General features: G+C 38.6%; 3 protein-coding genes and 1 long non-coding RNA gene across 4 annotated transcripts in view; 2 read left to right on the plus strand and 2 right to left on the minus strand.

Annotated features, from left to right (window-relative positions):
• mier3a (mesoderm induction early response 1, family member 3 a) overlaps window positions 1–836 on the plus strand; it is a 17879-nt gene extending 17043 nt beyond the window's left edge. Inside the window, exon 13 of the mRNA XM_056466829.1 lies at window positions 1–836. This exon is cut by the window's left edge and continues 1666 nt beyond it. The gene's annotated coding sequence lies outside the window, so the exon portion shown is untranslated.
• Window positions 837–3164: 2328 nt separating this feature from the next.
• setd9 (SET domain containing 9) lies at window positions 3165–10787 on the minus strand. The gene is given in 7 exon segments (XM_056467612.1): window positions 3165–3284; window positions 3365–3470; window positions 6410–6525; window positions 8350–8473; window positions 8834–8867; window positions 8869–9160; window positions 10603–10787. Coding segments are annotated over 7 exon segments (858 nt in total). The 5' UTR covers window positions 10701–10787; the 3' UTR covers window positions 3165–3196.
• A 2483-nt stretch (window positions 10788–13270) lies between these two features.
• On the plus strand, window positions 13271–17058 carry pdxp (pyridoxal (pyridoxine, vitamin B6) phosphatase). Its single transcript, XM_056467267.1, is given in 8 exon segments — window positions 13271–13581; window positions 13583–13639; window positions 13641–13970; window position 14295; window positions 16639–16802; window positions 16804–16824; window positions 16826–16877; window positions 16880–17058. Coding segments are annotated over 8 exon segments (924 nt in total). The 5' UTR covers window positions 13271–13371; the 3' UTR covers window positions 16969–17058.
• On the minus strand, window positions 15835–18186 carry LOC130236544 (uncharacterized). The gene is made up of 2 exons (XR_008838474.1): window positions 18070–18186; window positions 15835–16953 (listed from the first exon to the last, which is right to left on the minus strand). It is a non-coding gene; the product is annotated as an uncharacterized LOC130236544 (long non-coding RNA).
• Between the last annotated feature and the right edge of the window lie 1120 nt (window positions 18187–19306).

Genomic DNA, 19306 nt, shown 5'->3' on the forward strand with positions numbered 1-19306 from the left:
GTAGAAAGCGAGTGTGTGTGTGTGTGTGTGTTAGCGTTTCTGTACACAAGTGAAAAGGTTTCTTTTACAGGACATACTGGCGCTAGCTGAATGTACAGTATTATCGCTTCTTAGGGATTCACCGAACTTGTTCGATGACACGAATGTCTCGCGGTTAAGGCAGAAGCCCAGTTTGCAGCGTTGCCTTAACCCTCATTTAAAACGTGCATGTTGAATCCAATTGGACATCATTGGACGGCTTGTAAAATTGTGTTTCCCTTGTACTTTCAGCCAGAATTCTCCATATTTAGTTTTATTTTGTCTTGGCATACTTGAAGGACGTGTATTGAGCAACGTTAATACAATATTCCCCAAACATTCAGTCCTGTAGGTTTGTGCAATTCATTTCTCCGGTCCCTCCAAGAGCCGAAACGAGCTTTAGGAAAGTGTGCTGGTGCAGTAATTTGTCCAAAGTTTGTACGAAAAAAAGCTTAAAATTGAAAATGTAACGTAATGGTCGTCTGCTTCCAGGGGGGAAATGTACATGTTTAATAACCCTTATCTGTGGAATGTTTTACGCTTTATTTTCTTTATCAAATCGGTCTTCATTCACTTTGAGGCTTTTTTTCGGAGGGTTTGCTAGTTAAATTCAGTTTTCCAACACTTTATGTGGTGTAATAATAATGAAATGATAGTGTTTAAATAGACAATCAAACGGCAGTTAATATTGGGGAAGACGTTTTATTCTTAATGTTTGTACATAGACACTGTTCTCGTTTCGTTGGCTTTTATTTTGTATTTTATGTTGTACTTAACTGGCAGACCGTTCCAGAAATAAAGGTCTGGAGATATTAGAACCGTGTCGATGACTTTATTGATGTGCTTACATCTGAGGCTTGGATCTTGTGCCGTTGGATCTTTATTTGCAGTAACTACGCATCATGACGAGTGATTGATTTGATTGATTTAAAAAAAAGAAAGAACTACATTAATATTGCATCTGAAAGTGTTTCATTTAGACAACTCTACTCATTTGTGCACCGAAAAGAAAATTCTCCAACTTTTGTATGAGTTCATACAGTTACTATTTTTGTAGATGTGTATATATATATATATATATATATAGGGAAATTATTCGCCCTCCTGTGAAATTTAAACACTATTAAAAATATTTCCCAGGTGACAGAGCAAGGATATTTTCATTCAAGGAATTTAATATATATTTTTTCTTCTGGAAATGTCTTATTTCTTTAGGTTTGGCTGGATTAAGCCTTAATCCAGAAGTCCAAAGTTTTTTTTTTCTTCAATAACTTAAGGTCAAAATTATTAGCTTTAAGAATTTGTATTTTCCCTTACCATAAGCCACCATTGGGCATTAGCTTGCCTAATTAACCTATTTAGGGCATTCAATAATTAGTAATATATTATGAACTGTCATCTTGGTAAACTAAGTTATTAAAATATATATATTTTTATATTCTTAAAAAAAATAATAATTAAAAATAATTAATAATAACAAAAAGAAATAATTGAATTCTGATTTCATTGGAGGGTTAATGCATTCAACGGTAAGCGAACAACCATCAAAGGTAAAGCCAGTATGGTAAGGAGCGCCTCAAGGATCAGTCTTGGACCTGTTACTATTTCCACTACACTGCAACATCAAAAACATCTAAATATGAGAAATAAATGAAATATTTAAGAAGATACAGAGCGGAAACAAGGCAACTGATCTGCCAGTGCAGTAAAATAGTTCTACTTAGATTATTTAAATAAGAAAACTTGAGGAAAGACTAAATGTCTTCAAATAAGGATTATAACACATTCCAAATGTAATTGAGTTATCAGAGAACTAGTATTGTAGAAACTAGTTATTAAACAGTAGAAATCTAATGTAATTTAAAGAATTACCCGTGTCTATACTCTGTCTTAAAATGAGCCAAAGCATTTAAACTCAAACTTGATTATTGTATGAATTAAATCAAGATTTAAGCTTATTGTCCACAATTAAGGCTTGATAGTAGTTACAATGCAAATTTATCACTCGTTTCTCAAAATATAGTAAAGCTTATCGCAACAAAAAAATCATGCATTAGTCACTAAAGATCAAGTATTATCTGTGATTAGCTTCTTTTTTTTAATCTATTTATTACAGCTAAAATAAAGTCTTAAAATAAATACAAGACTGGCCTTAAAGTAGGTCTCTGATTGAAATTAAGCTGAATTTGCAGGTAAAATCCTTAACTTTGAGTGTTATTCACTAATAAAAAAAGAATAAATCTTAAAGGAATCATACACAGCGTAGTATTGTTTTCCTAAATCAAGATGAATAAGATTGATTGTAACTCTTGACTAGATATCTGTTTCCTTTTCACCTGGGGATACTCATCCGGAGGCCTCTAGAGATTGTGCAGCGCCATTGATGTGATCCAAGGCCTGTGAAGAGATGATGCCAACCATCCAGGACCTAAAGGACAACACATTCGAAGAGATGATGCCAACAATAGACTTCTAGAGGTCTCCATAATCCTGGACCAGGCCGTATCCTGAGTAGATGCTGTGGTGGTCATGGAGAAGTGGAGAGCATGAGACTGATTCCTGAAAGACCCCAGTGACAGACGAGTCTCCGCATTGATCCCGAAGGCCAGCCTGATCACCTGCTGGTGACCTACTCACACCTGCAGCTTCTCTGTGATGGACGTCTAGGGTTCTCCAGAGCCTAGAGCTCAGCACAAGAAGTTTGGTCAGAGGAGAAATGGTTGAGCCTGGTTTCTCTCGAGGTTTTTTTCCTTCACTTTGGTCAATTGGTGAAGTTTGTTCCTCATCACTGTTGTTTGGGCTGCGCATGGATGGATCAGCAGTGAAAATTAAACCACACTGAACTGAACTTCAGCTCTGAAAACTGGACTGAATCAGTTTCAATGATCAAGAACGTCTATGTTAAGCTGCAGGGGTGTCCAAACTCGGTCCTGGAGGGCCGGTGTCCTGCATATTTTAGTTCCAACCCCAATTAAACACACCTAAACCAGATAATCAAGCTGTTTCTAGGTATACAAAAACTTCCAGGCAGGTGTGTTGAAGGAAGTTGGAGCTAAACTATGGACACCGGCCCGAGTTTGGACACCCCTGCGCTAGTTCTGCATAAGAAAAGCCATCATAAACCTTTAAATATGTAATAAAAGCACATTCTTCTTCTTCTTTAAAATAAGAGATCAGTTTAATGCACAATTGTGTAGTAGTTAGAAAACAGTTCTTCACCATCTTCAATATCTCTCAGTGCCACGAGAACAACACAGCGCAAAGGTCTGAAGTGGAAAAAACATGATGAGAGGGTAATAAATGACAGACGTGCTAATATAATAATCCTAGAAATGCCTGATCTTACCTTTTATTATCAGATCGGTAATTAACGTTTGGCAAATACTGACGGAGCTCAAGAGGAAATCCATCCGGCACGTCAAACTCCTGATAGCAAACATTTGCGGCTTTCTCTGTCAGTAAAATCACAAATCAAAGTAGTGTCACTGTCCCTTTATAACTGTTTATACAACAGTTCTGTCTGGTTATCCATTCTGATTGGCTGATAGTCATGCGGTATTCCCATAATAACAGCACTCCTACAGCCTATTCACTCTTGTGTATTACTCCGCCCATATACACCGACAGCAACTCACTACACTGAAAAAAATATTCAAAGATGATTCCTTGGATTTACTCAATTTCTTTACGTTTAGTAGTTGTAAACAATTTATTTGGGCTGAGTTTAAACAAACAAATTAAGTTGAACATTATTACATTTAATTAGTTTGTTTAAATTCAACACAGATAAATAGTTTGCAACAGTTTTGCATGCAACACTTTTTTTCAGTGTACAGTTTGGCAAATATTGCAGCTTTTAGACAACATCATGTACTTTTGAGGCTTTTTTAGGTAAGGATGTAGTTGTTTAGATTGCAACTATGCAGTATTTATAAGGATAGTGCCTATTTGAAATATTTATCATTTCGGAGATACAGCTCGTTGGCATCCATCAGCCTGTCATACTGAGCAGAGCAAAGACGGTTGACGTTGTCCATCCACAAGATGGCGACAGAGACCACATAAAAAGCTCTTAGAAGAGGAAAAACTCAGCGTAATTTTTAACTACAGCTGATCAAATCATTATTAAACTGGTAAGTGACATTCTAAGTCGATCTCTCTCTTTTGTATATTGTAGTGCTGTATTTATACCACAGTAATCTGCTAGTGTTTGCTTTGATTTGTCTTTTCTGGGGTTAATTATTGTGATATCCTGATTGCATTAGAGAAATAATGAGAAATCTGTAGACTGATGGCATTTCCGGCCGTTCAGCCTTACAATCTTAAAATGTGAACAAAATCACCTGTTTTGTCTTCACTTTAGACATTACACTAGAGAATCATTCAAATACTAGCTCTACAGTGACGTTAGTGAATTAGCAACAGTTCCTGCCGTTCTGACGTCATCTAAACGGCACGTTACTTTAACGATTAGGCTATAATAACAAATAAAAACTTCAGAGTTAACATGTTTCAACCGAATTTAATTGCAAAATGATGATGAAGAACAATATAGGTTACACTTTAAATCTCATTAGTAAACATTTCTAATCTTTTAAAATCAGCATGGGACAGTGTGGAAAACGCAAATAAAAAAGAAAGTAGTGATTTCCAAATTTACTTTGACTGGTATTTCATTGCAGACAATATGAAGACAACATATTTGATGTTTTGGCCGGTCAACTTCATTTCATTCGTAAATATACATCCTTTCCTGTCATTCAGACCTGCAACACACTCCAGAAAAAGTTGTGACAGGAGCAGTTTAGGGCTGTAATCAGGTAAACTGGTTAACTGATGATGTGATTTGACACAGGTGACGTCAACAGGTGATTGTAGTTATGATTTAGTACAAAATCAGCATCCAGGAAAGGTCTAGTCCTTTAGGAACAAAGATGGGTCGAGGATAGCCAGTTTGCCAACAAATATGTGAGAAAATTATTGAAAAGTAAAAAAAAAAGGATATTTCACCTTCAACAGTGCAGAACATCATTAAAAGATTCTGGAGGAATTTCAGTGAGTAAAGCACAAGGGTGCAAGCCTAAACTGAACAACCGTGATCTCCGATCCTTCAGGCGGCACTGCATCAAGAATCCTCATTCATCTATAAGCGAGATCACCACATGGGCTCAGGACTACTGCGGCAAACCTTTGTCAAGTACCATAATACAGACTTCGATCTACAAATGCCAGTTAAAACTGTACTGTGCCAAGAGGAAGCCCTATGTTAACAGTGTCCAGAAGCACTGTGGACTTGTCTGGCCTCAGAGGCATTTGGGATGTACCATCACACAGTGGAAACATGTACTGTGGTCAGATGAATCAGTATTTCAGGTATTTTCTGGGAGAAATGGAGGCTGTGTGCTCTAAACCAAAGAATGAAAGGATCATCAAGACTGTTACCAGCAACAAGTCCATAAAACAGGGTCTGTCATGGTATGGTGTTCTGTGTTGCACCATTAATGCTGAAAGCACACAGAGATGCTGGAGCACAATATACTGCCTTCTTTTCCAGGGACACCTATGCATATTTCAACAAGACAATGCAAAACCACATCCTGCACACATTACAAAGTCCTGCTGCAGAGGAAGAGGATACATGTACTGGCCTGCCTGCAGTCCCGACCTGTCTCCAATAGAGAATGTGTGGCACATTTTGAAGCACAAAATACACAATGAAGACCCTGTACTGTTGCCCACCTTAAGACTGCAGGAAGAATGGGACAAAATTACACCTGAAACACTTCATCACTTGGTGTCTTCAGTCCCTAAATGTCTTTTAAGTGTTGTGAACAGGAACCTTACAACATTACTTTTTTTTTTAAATGTGTTGCAAGAATCAAAATTGAAATACCTGTTTATTTTGAAGAAACAAACAATATCAATCATGAGGAACACATTAAATAATGTTTGCTGTATTGTCTGCAATGAAATACATCTTGTGAATGAATAGGTCAGTATAGGCTTTATTCAGCTATAGTTTGTCAGCTTTGCGTTTTTGACTGTTTGGCGCCATCTTGTGACTGAATAATGCACAATTAAATAAGTGTTCCATCATGTTTTGGGGTTAGCTTTCCTTTTAATTAAAGAATTAATAAACTATTACAGCTCAGAACAATGTTTTAAGTCTAATTTGTATGTTTTGTGGCAAGTAGTCATGTAATAAGCGGAATAAAGTACATGATGGAAGGTTGTTTTCGCAGAATAAAGTCCTTCAGTCTTCAGGCTGCTGATAATCCTGTTTGGCTTTATTCTGAGATAACAACTTCCTGGGTGTAATTTATTCCTTACATATTGAATTATATCAGTCTGCTGCTTATGGTTAAATGTGTAAGTGTACAGCCTGACTGACCACTGGAGCAGTTGTTGACGTATTGTCCAACAGCGAGAGGATTTTCAGGATGAGGCGTCAACCAGGAGCCGTCACTGAGGCGCAGAGGACCAAACCTGTCCCGTCCACTACACGATCTGCTCCCATCAGTCAACACATATGTTTTCAGTCTTTCAGTCTATGATGCCTAACACAATGTTAAAGGGATAGTTCACTCAAAAATTAAAAACGTCCTCATTTCCTCACACTCGAGTGGCTCTAAACTTTAATGAATTCCTTTCTTCTGTTGAACAGAAAACAAGATATTCTGAAAAAGAGCTGTTATCATTAACTATGCTTACATCCACCTATTTTTAAGCACATTCTGGAATATTACACAAAGATGCTTAATGGAAATGAAAAATGCACATAGACTTTATTTATAGAAAGAGTATGTGCACATCTGATGAGGATAACAATTTATCTGATGAGATCAAATGCACATAAACCATGATGGAAACACATTTACTAAACAAATTTCTAAAATCATGTGATTTGGTTTTAGCAGATCATGTGTAACGAGAGTCCACTGAAAGCGAGCGTATTGAACCCAAGTGGTTTATTGACAAAATCTACAAAACAAACACAACCAGAACTTAACACTAAACACTAAACTTAACATAATTACAAAATAAAACATGAATATAACCATAAATACTCATGGCAACCAACCAACCAACCAACCATCCAACCAACTAACCAACCAACCAACCATCCATCCAACCAACTAACCAACCAACCATTCATTCATCCAACCAACCAACCATCCATCCATCCAACCAACCAACCAACCCAACCAACCATCCATCCAACCAACCAACCAACCAACCAACCAACCATCCAACCAACCAACCAACCATCCATCCAACCAACCAACCATCCATCCAACCCAACCAACCCAACCAACCCAACCAACCAACCAACCAACCATCCAACCAAACAACCATCCATCCAACCAACCAACCAACCAACCAACCAACCATCCAACCAACCAACCAACCACCATACATCCATCCATCCAACCAACCAACCAACCATCCATCCAACCAACCAACCAACCAACCAACCAACCAACCAACCAACCAACCAACCAACCATCCAACCAACCAACCATCCAACCAAACCAACCAACCAACCAACCACCATCCATCCATCCATCCATCCATCCATCCATCCATCCCAACCAACCAACCAACCAACCATCCATCACACCATCCAACCAACAAACAAACCTTCCATCCATCCATCCATCCAACCAACCATCCATCAGTCCATCCAACCAACCAACCATCTAACTAACCAACCATCCAACCATCCATCCAGCCAACCAACCATCCATCCATCCATCCATCCATCTAACACACCATCCATCAGTCCATCCATCCAACCAACCAACTTTCCATCCACATATCCAACTAACCAACCATCCATCCATCCAACCATCCATCCATCACACCATCCAACCAACAAACAAACCTTCCGTCCATCCAACCAACCAACCAACCATCCAACTAACCAACCATCCATCCAGCCAACCAACCAACCAACCAACCAACCATCCATCCATCCATCCATCCATCCAACCAACCAGCCATCCATCCATCCATCCATCCATCCAACACACCATCCATCAGTCCATCCACCCAACCAACCAACCATCCAACTAACCAACCATCCAACCAACCATCCATCCAGCCAACCAACCATCCATCCATCCAGCCAACCAACCATCCATCCATCCATCCATCCATCCATCCATCCATCCAACCAACCAACCAACCTTCCATCCATCCATCACTCCATCCATCCATCTTTGTGTTTGTGTTCAACAGAAGACAGAAGCTCAAACTGGGGTGAGTAAATGATGACAGAATGTTCATTTTAGGGTGAACTATCCCTTTTCAGCATTAAGCCATGCTCACCGGTACACTATCTTGGAGATGGATTTATCATTGCCATCGATCAAAATGCCGTCTATGCATCTAAATACAAACGGATTTCTGACTGATTGGAAAAAGATGGGTTCATCTGGCTGATAGATGGTTCCTGTGAAAGGAGAAAATCAAAACAGGCACAATCAACAAAAACAGCTACAGTGACCTGAAAGCTGAAATTTCCCAGATTCAGAAAGGTGTAATAACTAATCTGATGAGTGTTTTGAGCTGAAACTTTACAGACACATTCTGGAGACACAAAAGTCTGATCTTAAATCTGGAAAATGGGTCAAATAGGTGCCCTTTACTATTAAAAATGTTAATAAACGTTCTAGGTCCCATAATGCTATTAAACAAACGCATAAATAAATGGGGGAAAATAAAAATAAGAAAATTTACGGATCTTTTTTCCAGTGTTTGAGGATTCTGAACTGCACATCACACTGACACATGACATTATCAAAACTGATACCTGGATACATCGCTACAACGCTTCCTGCCGGCACGCGTCCCCCGCATCACAAACACTCCAGTTCCCGCACGCTCCAGAGAGCTGATTTTCCGCTCGACACTGAAGCCCAGAGTCTCCAACATCACTTGAGACGGAGGAGCGCTGTGTGTTTTACTCTCCACATTTCTATATACACTCTGAGTAGACCTGGGCAGTAACTCGAGCAGCTGACTCTGATTCTGCACATCATTTTTCAGCAGGTGTGTGAATAAACACATGAGAGATTTGAACACTTCTTCATCTGCAGTCATTTTGTCTTGAGCTCGATTTTTCACCTGTCGAAGAGTTCTGAACAAACAAACAAACAAACAAACAAACACTCGGTTACTGTTGACTAGGCTTATGTATGGAGCTTAAATAATGACAAAACAATCTGAATTTGAATTGTGTTATTTGAATTATTAACAATGGTAATTTAATAAAACTAAATATTATAAGGCGCTAAAAATTGCTTTGAATTAGAATTTCTTAAAGGTCCCATGAAATTAAAATAAAAACTATTTGTTAGCATCAATATTGTTCGTTTTTAGGATATCTATAAGCGAGTGTGCACCAAAACACTGACACAATTCACATTTAGAAGATATAAAACTGATATAAACATGTAAAGCTTGTAGTTTGTCACTTCCGGATAAATGGCGCAATGGTTTTATTCACGTCACCTCATACTTCAGTTTCTCATCAAATCTTGACCAATCAAATGCTCTCTAGTGTCTGACATGCCCCGCCCCCTTATTCTGATTGCTTTTCATTTGATGAGCTTGAGCTCGATCACTCTCACTGGCAGAGCAGCGATAAAACAAAACACTATTGGCTGTTTTTTTTTAAAGGGGAGGAGCTACACTATGTCCCACCCTCTCCTCAGTGTTTGGTTTGAGATCGAATAAAAACGCACATTTCACACACACTTCACAGGATGTTGAACATCTGCAATTTAAGACCGAATTATTTCTGAAGCAGATTTTCATAGATGTATTTTCAGAAAAGCTTCAGATTTTTTGGTTCTGAATTCCTAGCCTGGCTTCTCGGTGTCGCAGTGGTTAGCACAATCACCTCACATCAAGAAGGTCACTGGTTCGAGCATCGGCTGGGTCAGTTGGCATTTCTGTGTGGAGTTTCTTCCACACAGGTGTGAATAACATTCATTCATTCATTTTCAGCTTAGTCTCTTTATTAATACAGGGTCGCCACAGCGGAATGAACCACACATGTTTTACGCAGTGGATGCCCTTCCAGCCGCAACCCATCACTGGGAAACATTTGTACACACACATACACTGCAGACAATTGAGCCTACTCAATTCAATCGTCTTTGGACTGTGGGGGAAACCGGAGCACCTGGAGGAAACCCACGCGACGCAGGGAGAACATGCAAACTCCACACAGAAACACACACTGACCCAGCTGAGGCTCGAACTAGCAACCTTCTTGCTGTGAGTTATAGTTATATATTTAATAAAAACAATTACAACTTTAGATTTAATGTTTTGACATTTACTAAGAAATTAACATAATCTAAGTAAAGCTTTTGTTGTTGTCATTACATTGACTTATTATATTTATATTAACTTATGTTAACAAATGGAACCTTGCTGTACATATTTAATCAACAAAAAGCCTACAGATAGTCACAGGAAGTTTAATTTTGTAGTGTGAATATGTTAATGCTGTCTGTGCTGCGATGAACCACTAACGTTAATACAACAATCCCCCGCTGAACCCAACCATACCTCTCATTTTTCTGCAGGTTTAACGCTATCCAGGGAACAAATCTATGTCTGTAGGACTTCCACCTCACCTCAAAAGCTTTAAAAAGAGCTTTAATCATATTGTTTGTTCACATATGACCTGCACGTGCAGTCTGTACTCTCCGAAGTGCTTTAACTCATGCGTTCACTTCACTGCTGCTGCTCGAATCGTGAATGTGATTCTTCTTAGTGATTCAGTTGAACAGAATTGCAAAACGCTCGTAAATCACTCCATATTTAAAGTAAACCCCTTACATGATATTAGGATGTATTCGAAGATTTATCGTGATAAAAGGTGATTCGTATGTACTTAATCAATGCTAAAACGATTGGTGATTAAATGCTGGATCGATGCTTCTGTGAACCGATTCACTGAACTGATTCGATTAAAATGAATCAGACTTCTCAACGTGATCCTGTATTACCCCCATCTAGCGTTTGGGAGAGCTGTGCAACAACACCCGACACGCTTAACACACTTTTATTTTGTACTTTATCAGTTTTAATTTTACAATGTTACTTTTAACATTTATTTTAAATCAATATTTATCCGAAATTTGGTTTAATTCCATCTCTCTTGGTCAGTTCAACTCAATTACCTTGTCGTGGAGGGCAAACTGCAGCTCCTCGAATCGCGTTTGCTGTTTACATCGTTTTTACTTTTGTAATAAAGAGCTGTTAAATATTCAATAATTACGTGAATATGTGTTAAAAAAAATATTATTAATGTAACAGTTTATACAGATAAAAATATGAAAAGATTTAAAAAAAATCTTTATAAAGGAACCATTTATAGCACATTCATTCATTTTCTTTTCAGCTTAGTCCCTTTATTAATCTGGGGTCGCCACAGCGGAATGAACCACCAACTTATCCGGCATATGTTTTTACGCAGTGGATGCCCTACCAGCTGAAACCCATCACTGGGAAACAATCCACCACACACTCGTTCACACACATACACTCCTGACAATTTAGCTTACCCGATTCCCCTACCACATCTTTGGACTGTGGGGGAAACCGGAGCACCCGGAGGAAACCCTCGTGAACATGGGGAGAACATGCAAACTCCATACAGAAATGCCAACTGACCCTGCCAAGGCTCGAACCAGCAACCTTCTTGCTGTGACACGAACATGCTATCCACTGCACCACCATGTAGCCCCATTATAGCACAGTGAGTATATTATATATATTATAGCAGAGTGAATGAATGTTTTGAGCTGAATGTCTGGAGTCACAAAATACTTATCTTAAATCTTGAAAAGGTAAAAAAGGTGCCCTTTAAAGTAAAGAAATATAAATTAGATTCAATTAATATGTTCAATTTGTAAATAATTTTGTAAATAAATAAAAAAATACAGTATAATAATATTTAGGCCCATTTGCAATATTCTTTGCATTTGAGCACTTTAAGGGTGCGCTCTATGAAGTAAAAACATCCTATTTAGTTGATGTGTTTTTGCTGCACCACTCGAAGCATTTTTTTCTATACTTTAAACAACAGCTTCATGACAACAGTACAAACAATATAATGTCAGGGTGACAGAAGGCAAATAATAACAGTACAAAAAAAAAAATCAAGAAACTAAACAAGAACAAGTAATAAATTACGAAATAAAATGCTTACAACTATAAACAAGCAGGACCTTTACATTAATCAACATTTGCAAACAGACTACAAATAGACCGGTAACGATGCCTGATAAATTGATAAATTATGTATATACAGTTGAAGTTATTATTAGCCCCCTTTGATTTTTTTTTTCTTCTTTTTTGAATATTTTCCAAATGATGTTTAACAGAGCAAGGAAATTTTCACAGTATGTTTGATAATATTTTTTCTTCTGGAGAAAGTCTTATTTGTTTTATTTCAGCTAGAATAAAAGCAGTTTTAAATTTTTTAACAGCCATTTTAAGGTCTAAATTATTAGCCCCTTTAAGCTAGTTTTTTTCGATAGTCCAAAACCATCGCTATACAATAACTTGCCTAATTACTCTAACTGTCTAGTTAACCTAATTAACCAAGTTAAGCCTTATAAATGTCACTTTAAGCTGTATAGAAGTGTCTTGAAGAATATCTAGTCTAATATTATTTACTGTCCTCATGACAAAGAAGAAAATAAATCAGTTAGTTAGAGATGAGTTATTTAACTATTATGAATTATAAATGTGTTGAAGAATCTGCTCTCCTGTTAAACAGAAATTGGGGGAAAAAAATAAACAGGGGGGCTAATAATTCAGAGGGGGCTAATAGTCTTGACTTCAACTCTAATACGTATTTTCAGGTCGACTCTATAGTAATATAACATTAAAGAGCCTTGATTTATAAATGAAAAATGAGCTAAAATAATTATACTACCTGGCCAGTTAGAGAAACTTCCAGGTCTCTAATCTTCTTCTTTCATAATAATCATCATTATATAGCAGCAAAATGTTGCATGTAATAATCATATCACAGGGAGGTAGCACCTGCTCGCCTTCTGATTGGAGGACACAGAGATACAGGCGTGTCCTTTCTGGCATCCTAGAATCTGATTGGGTCCGTTTTCCAGCGCTCTTTGCTTCTAGTAGGAACGCAGCATTATGTTGGTTAGTGATGGACGCGCTGGTGAGCCGCCCTGCAGCGTCGCGTCCGTTAAAACCGTTTAATCCGTTAACTAAAGCTGACGCACAGCAGGTCCCCATGCGCGCTTCGTTAAAAGAGCCGCAGCCGAACGCTTTCCCACCATAGGACCGCGGGCCAGCAGAATGGCGGGTGGCGGCAGGGGCTGCGTGGCGCTCCGCGGGGCTCAGATCCGGGACCTGCTGGACGCCAAACACAACGTGCTGTTTGATTGCGACGGCGTCATCTGGAACGGAGAAGCGGCCGTTGCTGGAGCCCCGGAGGTGGTCAGTCTCCTGAAGCAGCGCGGCAAACGAGTGTTTTCTTCGTCACCAACAACTGGCACCAGGCCGCGGGGAGAACTACGTGCAGAAGTTCAGCCGCCTGGGCTTCGCGGATGTGGCGGAGGAGGAAAATCTTCAGCTCGGCGTACTGCTCCGCCGCTTACCTGCGGGACGTGGCGCGGCTGCAGGGGAAGGTGTACGCGATCGGCGGCGGCGGTGTGCTGAGGAGCTGCGGGACGCCGGGGGTGCCCGTGGTGGAGGAGCCCGCCGAGCAGGAGGAGGGACACCAGCATCTACAACTGTCCGCTGGACCCGACTTCAAGGCGGTGCTGGTGGCTACGACGAGGACCTTCACCTTCATGAAGCTGGCCAAAGCCTGCTGCTACCTGCGGACGCCGAGTGCCTGTTCCTGGCAACGACCCGGACCCTGGCACCCGCTCAGAGGAGGCAGGATCACCCCGGTAAGACCACCTGGAACACGGTGCAGTGGTTTAGTGCAGCAGTCATTGAGATAAAGTTTGGTTTATAATCGCACATTCGTCAGTGACAACCTGGTTTATGATGGTACTCATTCGGTCTGAAATCGCAGCACTGCCAAGTTTGACTTCAAACACATTAGTACTATTTGACTGACTGTAAACATTATTGTACTGTGATAGTCATTGGCTGCTAATATGATTTCCCGATTTGGAATTGGCAAAGAATACCTTTCTGAGATTATATTATTAAGGAGAGAGTACACATGTGCAAAAATGAAACCAACTTTACCTCAATCAGCAGGTCAGGGTTACATTTTTTTTATTTTTATATTTGGACTCTCCTTAATAATATAATTTCAGAAAATTATTTATATAATGTGGAAATCATAATCAGCCAATACATAATCGCTTTATTATCGGGGTCGCCACAGCGGAATGAACCGCCAACTTATCCAGCTTAAGTTTTACACAGCGGATGGCCTTCCAGCTGCAACCCATCACTGGGAAACACTCATTCACACTCATACACTATTTACAATTTAGCTCACTCAATTCCCCTATAGCACATGTGTTTGGACTGTGGGGGAAACCGGAGCACCAGGAGGAAACCCACACCAACACGGGGAGAACATGCAAACTCCACACAGAAACACCAACTGACCCAGCTGGGACTCGAACCAGTGACCCTCTTGCTGTAAGGTGACAGTGCTACCCACTGAGCCACCGAGTCGACCCAAAGGCTTTTATAAATTATATATAATTAATTATAATAAAGAGAGTATTTTTGTATAAATGTACTGTTATTTAAATCAACAAGCAAATGTAAAACAAAAAGTTTTTGGCTAAATACTGCATTCCCACGATCCAGTGAACCCTTAAAATATGTTCTATGATCCAGAGTCTTTCATTAAAACAAAATATTTCATTACCATCTATTAATAAAGATATATATATATATATATATATATATATATATATATATATATATATAAGATGACACTCAGAATTTAAATACACAAAGCAATGTGACGCATCCTGGATTCCCATATTCCTTTAAGACCCTGTAGTGCTACTTCTAGTGGTGTAACGGATCACAAATCTCACAGTTCGGATCACACTACGGTTTTGAATCACGGATCGGACCATTTTTCAGATCAGCAAAAAAGGGAGGAGACCAATGTCATTTGCCTTTCCATTATTACTGAAACCGTACCGCAAACCCCATTGGTTTAACAAACAGAACGTAGAAGCTGTCATTTTAATAAAAATTAAAATCAAGAAAGAACCAGCTGAAAAAAAGAGAAATATTCAATATGAAAAATCTCTTTTCTACTGTTCCTGATAATTCTAAATATAAAAATCTTGTTCAACATATAAAATGTATTTTTAATTAATGTTTCAACAGTTAAAACAAACACAGAACATTAAACTTAGTGTTTCATTATAGGTGAATTATTTTTGAAAATCTGTTTACTGACATAATTGACGGTTGTTTGTCGCCACCTATTGGTTACACAATGTAATCGCTACAACATTCACCAGCGTCAAGTTCCATTAAACTGTGATTTTAATCTTGACCATAAACATCAGTGTTTATATCTGAACTATACACCGTTCTCCCAGTACTTCTGTGTTTAATCGTTTATAACAAACTGAGAAAGTAAACTGAATCTCTCTTGATCAAACACAGATTTAAATGCAGCGCTTCGAAAAGGATTATTAAACAAATGCAAATCATAATTATCACTTATGATTGATGTTGCGTGGGTTTGAATGGAGATCCCGATGTTTAACGTATAATTGTGCAGCTTTACACTGAATACATTCATGCAGGCTAAACAAAGAGTGACAGAAAACACCTTTAATAACCTCAGAAAGCATTTCGGTCTAACTTCCGTCATTATATTTTACAGGAAAGGCTGAATGCTTTCACACACGTGATGTGAATGACGCAGGATGCGATCTCTCTGCAAGTTCAGAAAGTTCTTAATCCACGGGTCACATGCGGTTCAAAATGTGGGTTGCGATCCGTAACACCCCTAACTACTTCACATGTGATTATTACATTAGTGTACCGCTAGACTCCCCGATAAGCTCTATAAAGGTTGCTTTTATTTGTATCTTTGCTCCACTGTTTGCTTGTGATTTGGTTTATTATCGTATTATCAGATGCTTAGCCCTGTGGATTTGTAATTCTTTTTCAATATTTCCCAAATGAAATAAAGGAGTTTCCAAAGGAATTTTTCACAGTATTTCCTATAATATTTTTTCTTCTGGAGAGTTTTATTTCGGCTAGAATAAAAGCAGGTTTAAATTTTTTAAAAGCCATTTTAAGATCAATATTATTAGCCGCTTTAAGCTATATTTGCTTCTGATTGTCTGCAGAACAAACCCTCATTATTCAATAACCTGCCTAATTAACTATTGTGTGGAAATGTTGAGAAATCCTTCTGTTGAACAGAAATTGGGGAAAAAATCTAAAAGAATTAAATGTAATGTGACTAGCTGCATGTAATACCAGAGAAAGCATCTCTGTCCTGTGTGTGTGTGTGTGTGTGTGTTGATAGAGAGGCTGTGTGTGTGCATTGAGTGTCTCTGGAAGCTGATTGTTTTGTGAGCTGCTCATTCAGTGTTGGACAATGCTGTGCAGGTTCTGGCAGTCTGACGGCGGCTCTAGAAACGGCCAGCAGCAGGAAGGCCACAGTGATCGGGAAGCCCAGCCGCTTCATGTTCGACTGCATCTCCAGTCAGTTCGACCTGGACCCGTCCCGCTCGCTGATGATCGGAGACCGGCTGGAGACGGACATTCTGTTCGGGCAGCAACTGTGGCCTTTCCCACCGTCGTGACGCTCACCGGCGTCTCCACCCTGGACGAGGCTCAGCGCTACCGGGAAGCCAGAGCCCCGAGCAGAAGGACTGTGCGCCGGATTTCTTGGTGGATTCGGTGGCGGATTTCCTGCAGGTGCTGGAGGAGGAGTGAAGAACACGACTCTGATCAATCCTGATGCTGTTCTCCACGCTGCACTCCCAGCCTCACACCCTGACAGAGAAACACCGCCACTGTTTGGGCAAATAGCTCACTTACAAGTTGAACAGTTGAGTTTGACCATTTTGAAACCATTCAGCCCATCTTCGGGTCTAGCTTTTAACTGCTGAAAGGACTTAAAAATGGTGAAACTCAAGTGTGAGTTGTGAAATGAGGCTATTTACGAAAACAAGAAGTGGAGTGTTTCTTTAATAACCGCATCTGATGTCGAGGATGTGTTTGAGATTACGGATGCTTTTACAAGCTCTGAAATGTTCAAGAGAGCTTCAATATCGGACTTCATATATTTCTCCACATAATTACTATTATTATTATTATATTAATATGATTAATTATTATAATATTATCACATAATTATTATTATTTTTAACATTTTCCATCAGTTTTGCATTGTTTTTGATTCCCCCTAACCCTAACTTTCTAAAATATGATGACGTAAAATATTATAAACTAACAAAATATTAAATGAAGGTAATTTAAATAAAAATGTAGCTCACCTATAATAATAGTACTACCTAACAAAAAAAACACCAAACCGAAATGCAGAAGTCAAATGGCTTGTTTGAATTAGTTTTCTTTTTATTTTGTTGTAATATTTAAGGAGATTTTCTTTACTTTATTTGATTATTTTAAGGTAATTAATAAATATACCCCCTATTTAATTTAATTTATTTTTTCAGTCATTGAAATCACTCATTTTAATTGATATCATCAACATTAGTTGGTCCAGCTTATATATTTGATCAAATGGTAAAGCTTAAATAATTGAGAAATGTCTTCATGCTGTTTATAGCCAAAGTAATTATAAAACTACTGTATGAATCTTCTTCATTTGGGTTGTGTAGAAGGAATAAATTGATTCACAACAGGTTTGGATTGTAAACGAAGACAGTAAAATGCCCGTAAATATTACATTTTATGAGTAAAATAAAAAAAATAAGATAAAAACCCCTAAATAGTTACATTTAATAAGCCAAAACAAAAAATAAACTCATTTAAATGACAAATTTAATACTTTAAATGAGTGCACATTACCTGACAAAAGTCTTGTTGTTAATCCCAGTTGTACAAGTAACAATAATATCTGGACTTCTAGTGGCAGAAGTAAATTTTTCCCAGGAATCATCTGTTGATCTGCATCCCAATCATCACAAATACAGCAGAAAACCTACTGGAACCCGCATGGAGCCAAGATTCTCACACAAATCAGTCAAGTTTGGTGAAGGAAAAATCATGGTTTGGGCGTTACATTCAGTATGGGGGTGTGCGAGAGATCTGCAGAGTGGATGATCAACATCAACAGCCTGAGGTATCAAGACATTTGTGCTGCCCATTACATTACAAACCACAGGAGAGGGGGAATACTCCAGCAGGATAGCGCTCCTCCTCATACTTCAGCCTCCACATCAAAGCTCCTGAAAGCAAAGCAGATTGGCCAGCCCAGTCACCAGAATAAACATTATTGAGCATTATAATTTAGAGGTTTTTGCCTTTCATAAGCCACTTCCGATACTAACAGATCAACTAGAAGTCAAGTTATTATTATTGGTTGTTTCTAAAACTTGGATAGGGGTCAAGACTTTTGTCAGGTGGTGTATAACACTAATACAGCCCTCTTTAACTTGTACTGTATTTCTGAAGTAGTGTTAATGCACTGAGAACACAAATGAAAGCTTATTTATTGATCATTTCCGTAACGCAGATTCATTCCTACTTAACTGGTCAGACGACAATCAAGTAAAGCGCACTTGTGATTGATCATAGTTAAGTCTAGTTATAAATCGCCGTGTGCTTGTCAAAATCTGTACTTAGTAAAGGGAAGGCTTCGATTTAACAATGATGAATGCAACGACGGGAGTTGTGTGTGCCAACTTGAACTGTATTTAATTTTGCTCATATTTAATTAGTGTTGTGTTTTACTGAGATATGAAGTCGGTTGATATCTTGACTATTACTCACTTGTTTGTTGATTGGGTTTCGACTGCCTTCATTAACAAAAGTGACCTTTTTTTACCAAAAGTAGTTGACGTTTGAGAGCCGTGTGTTATTTTATGATCCTTCACAGTATAACAGATCAGCATTCAGCAGTAAAGACTAAAAACACAACATCTTATCAGCAAAATCATTAGAAAGCACTGAAGGTGACGCTGCATGGTTGAGAAATACAACTGACATGCTTTGATAGGGATTAATAGTTAGTCAGATGTTGATCAAAAAGGGAGCACATTGATTTCCTGGCATTGTTCATCGTCTTTATGTCCTTTATAAGCAG

This window comes from Danio aesculapii, chromosome 10 (genome assembly GCF_903798145.1).
Source record: "Danio aesculapii chromosome 10, fDanAes4.1, whole genome shotgun sequence".
Taxonomy (NCBI): domain Eukaryota; kingdom Metazoa; phylum Chordata; class Actinopteri; order Cypriniformes; family Danionidae; genus Danio; species Danio aesculapii.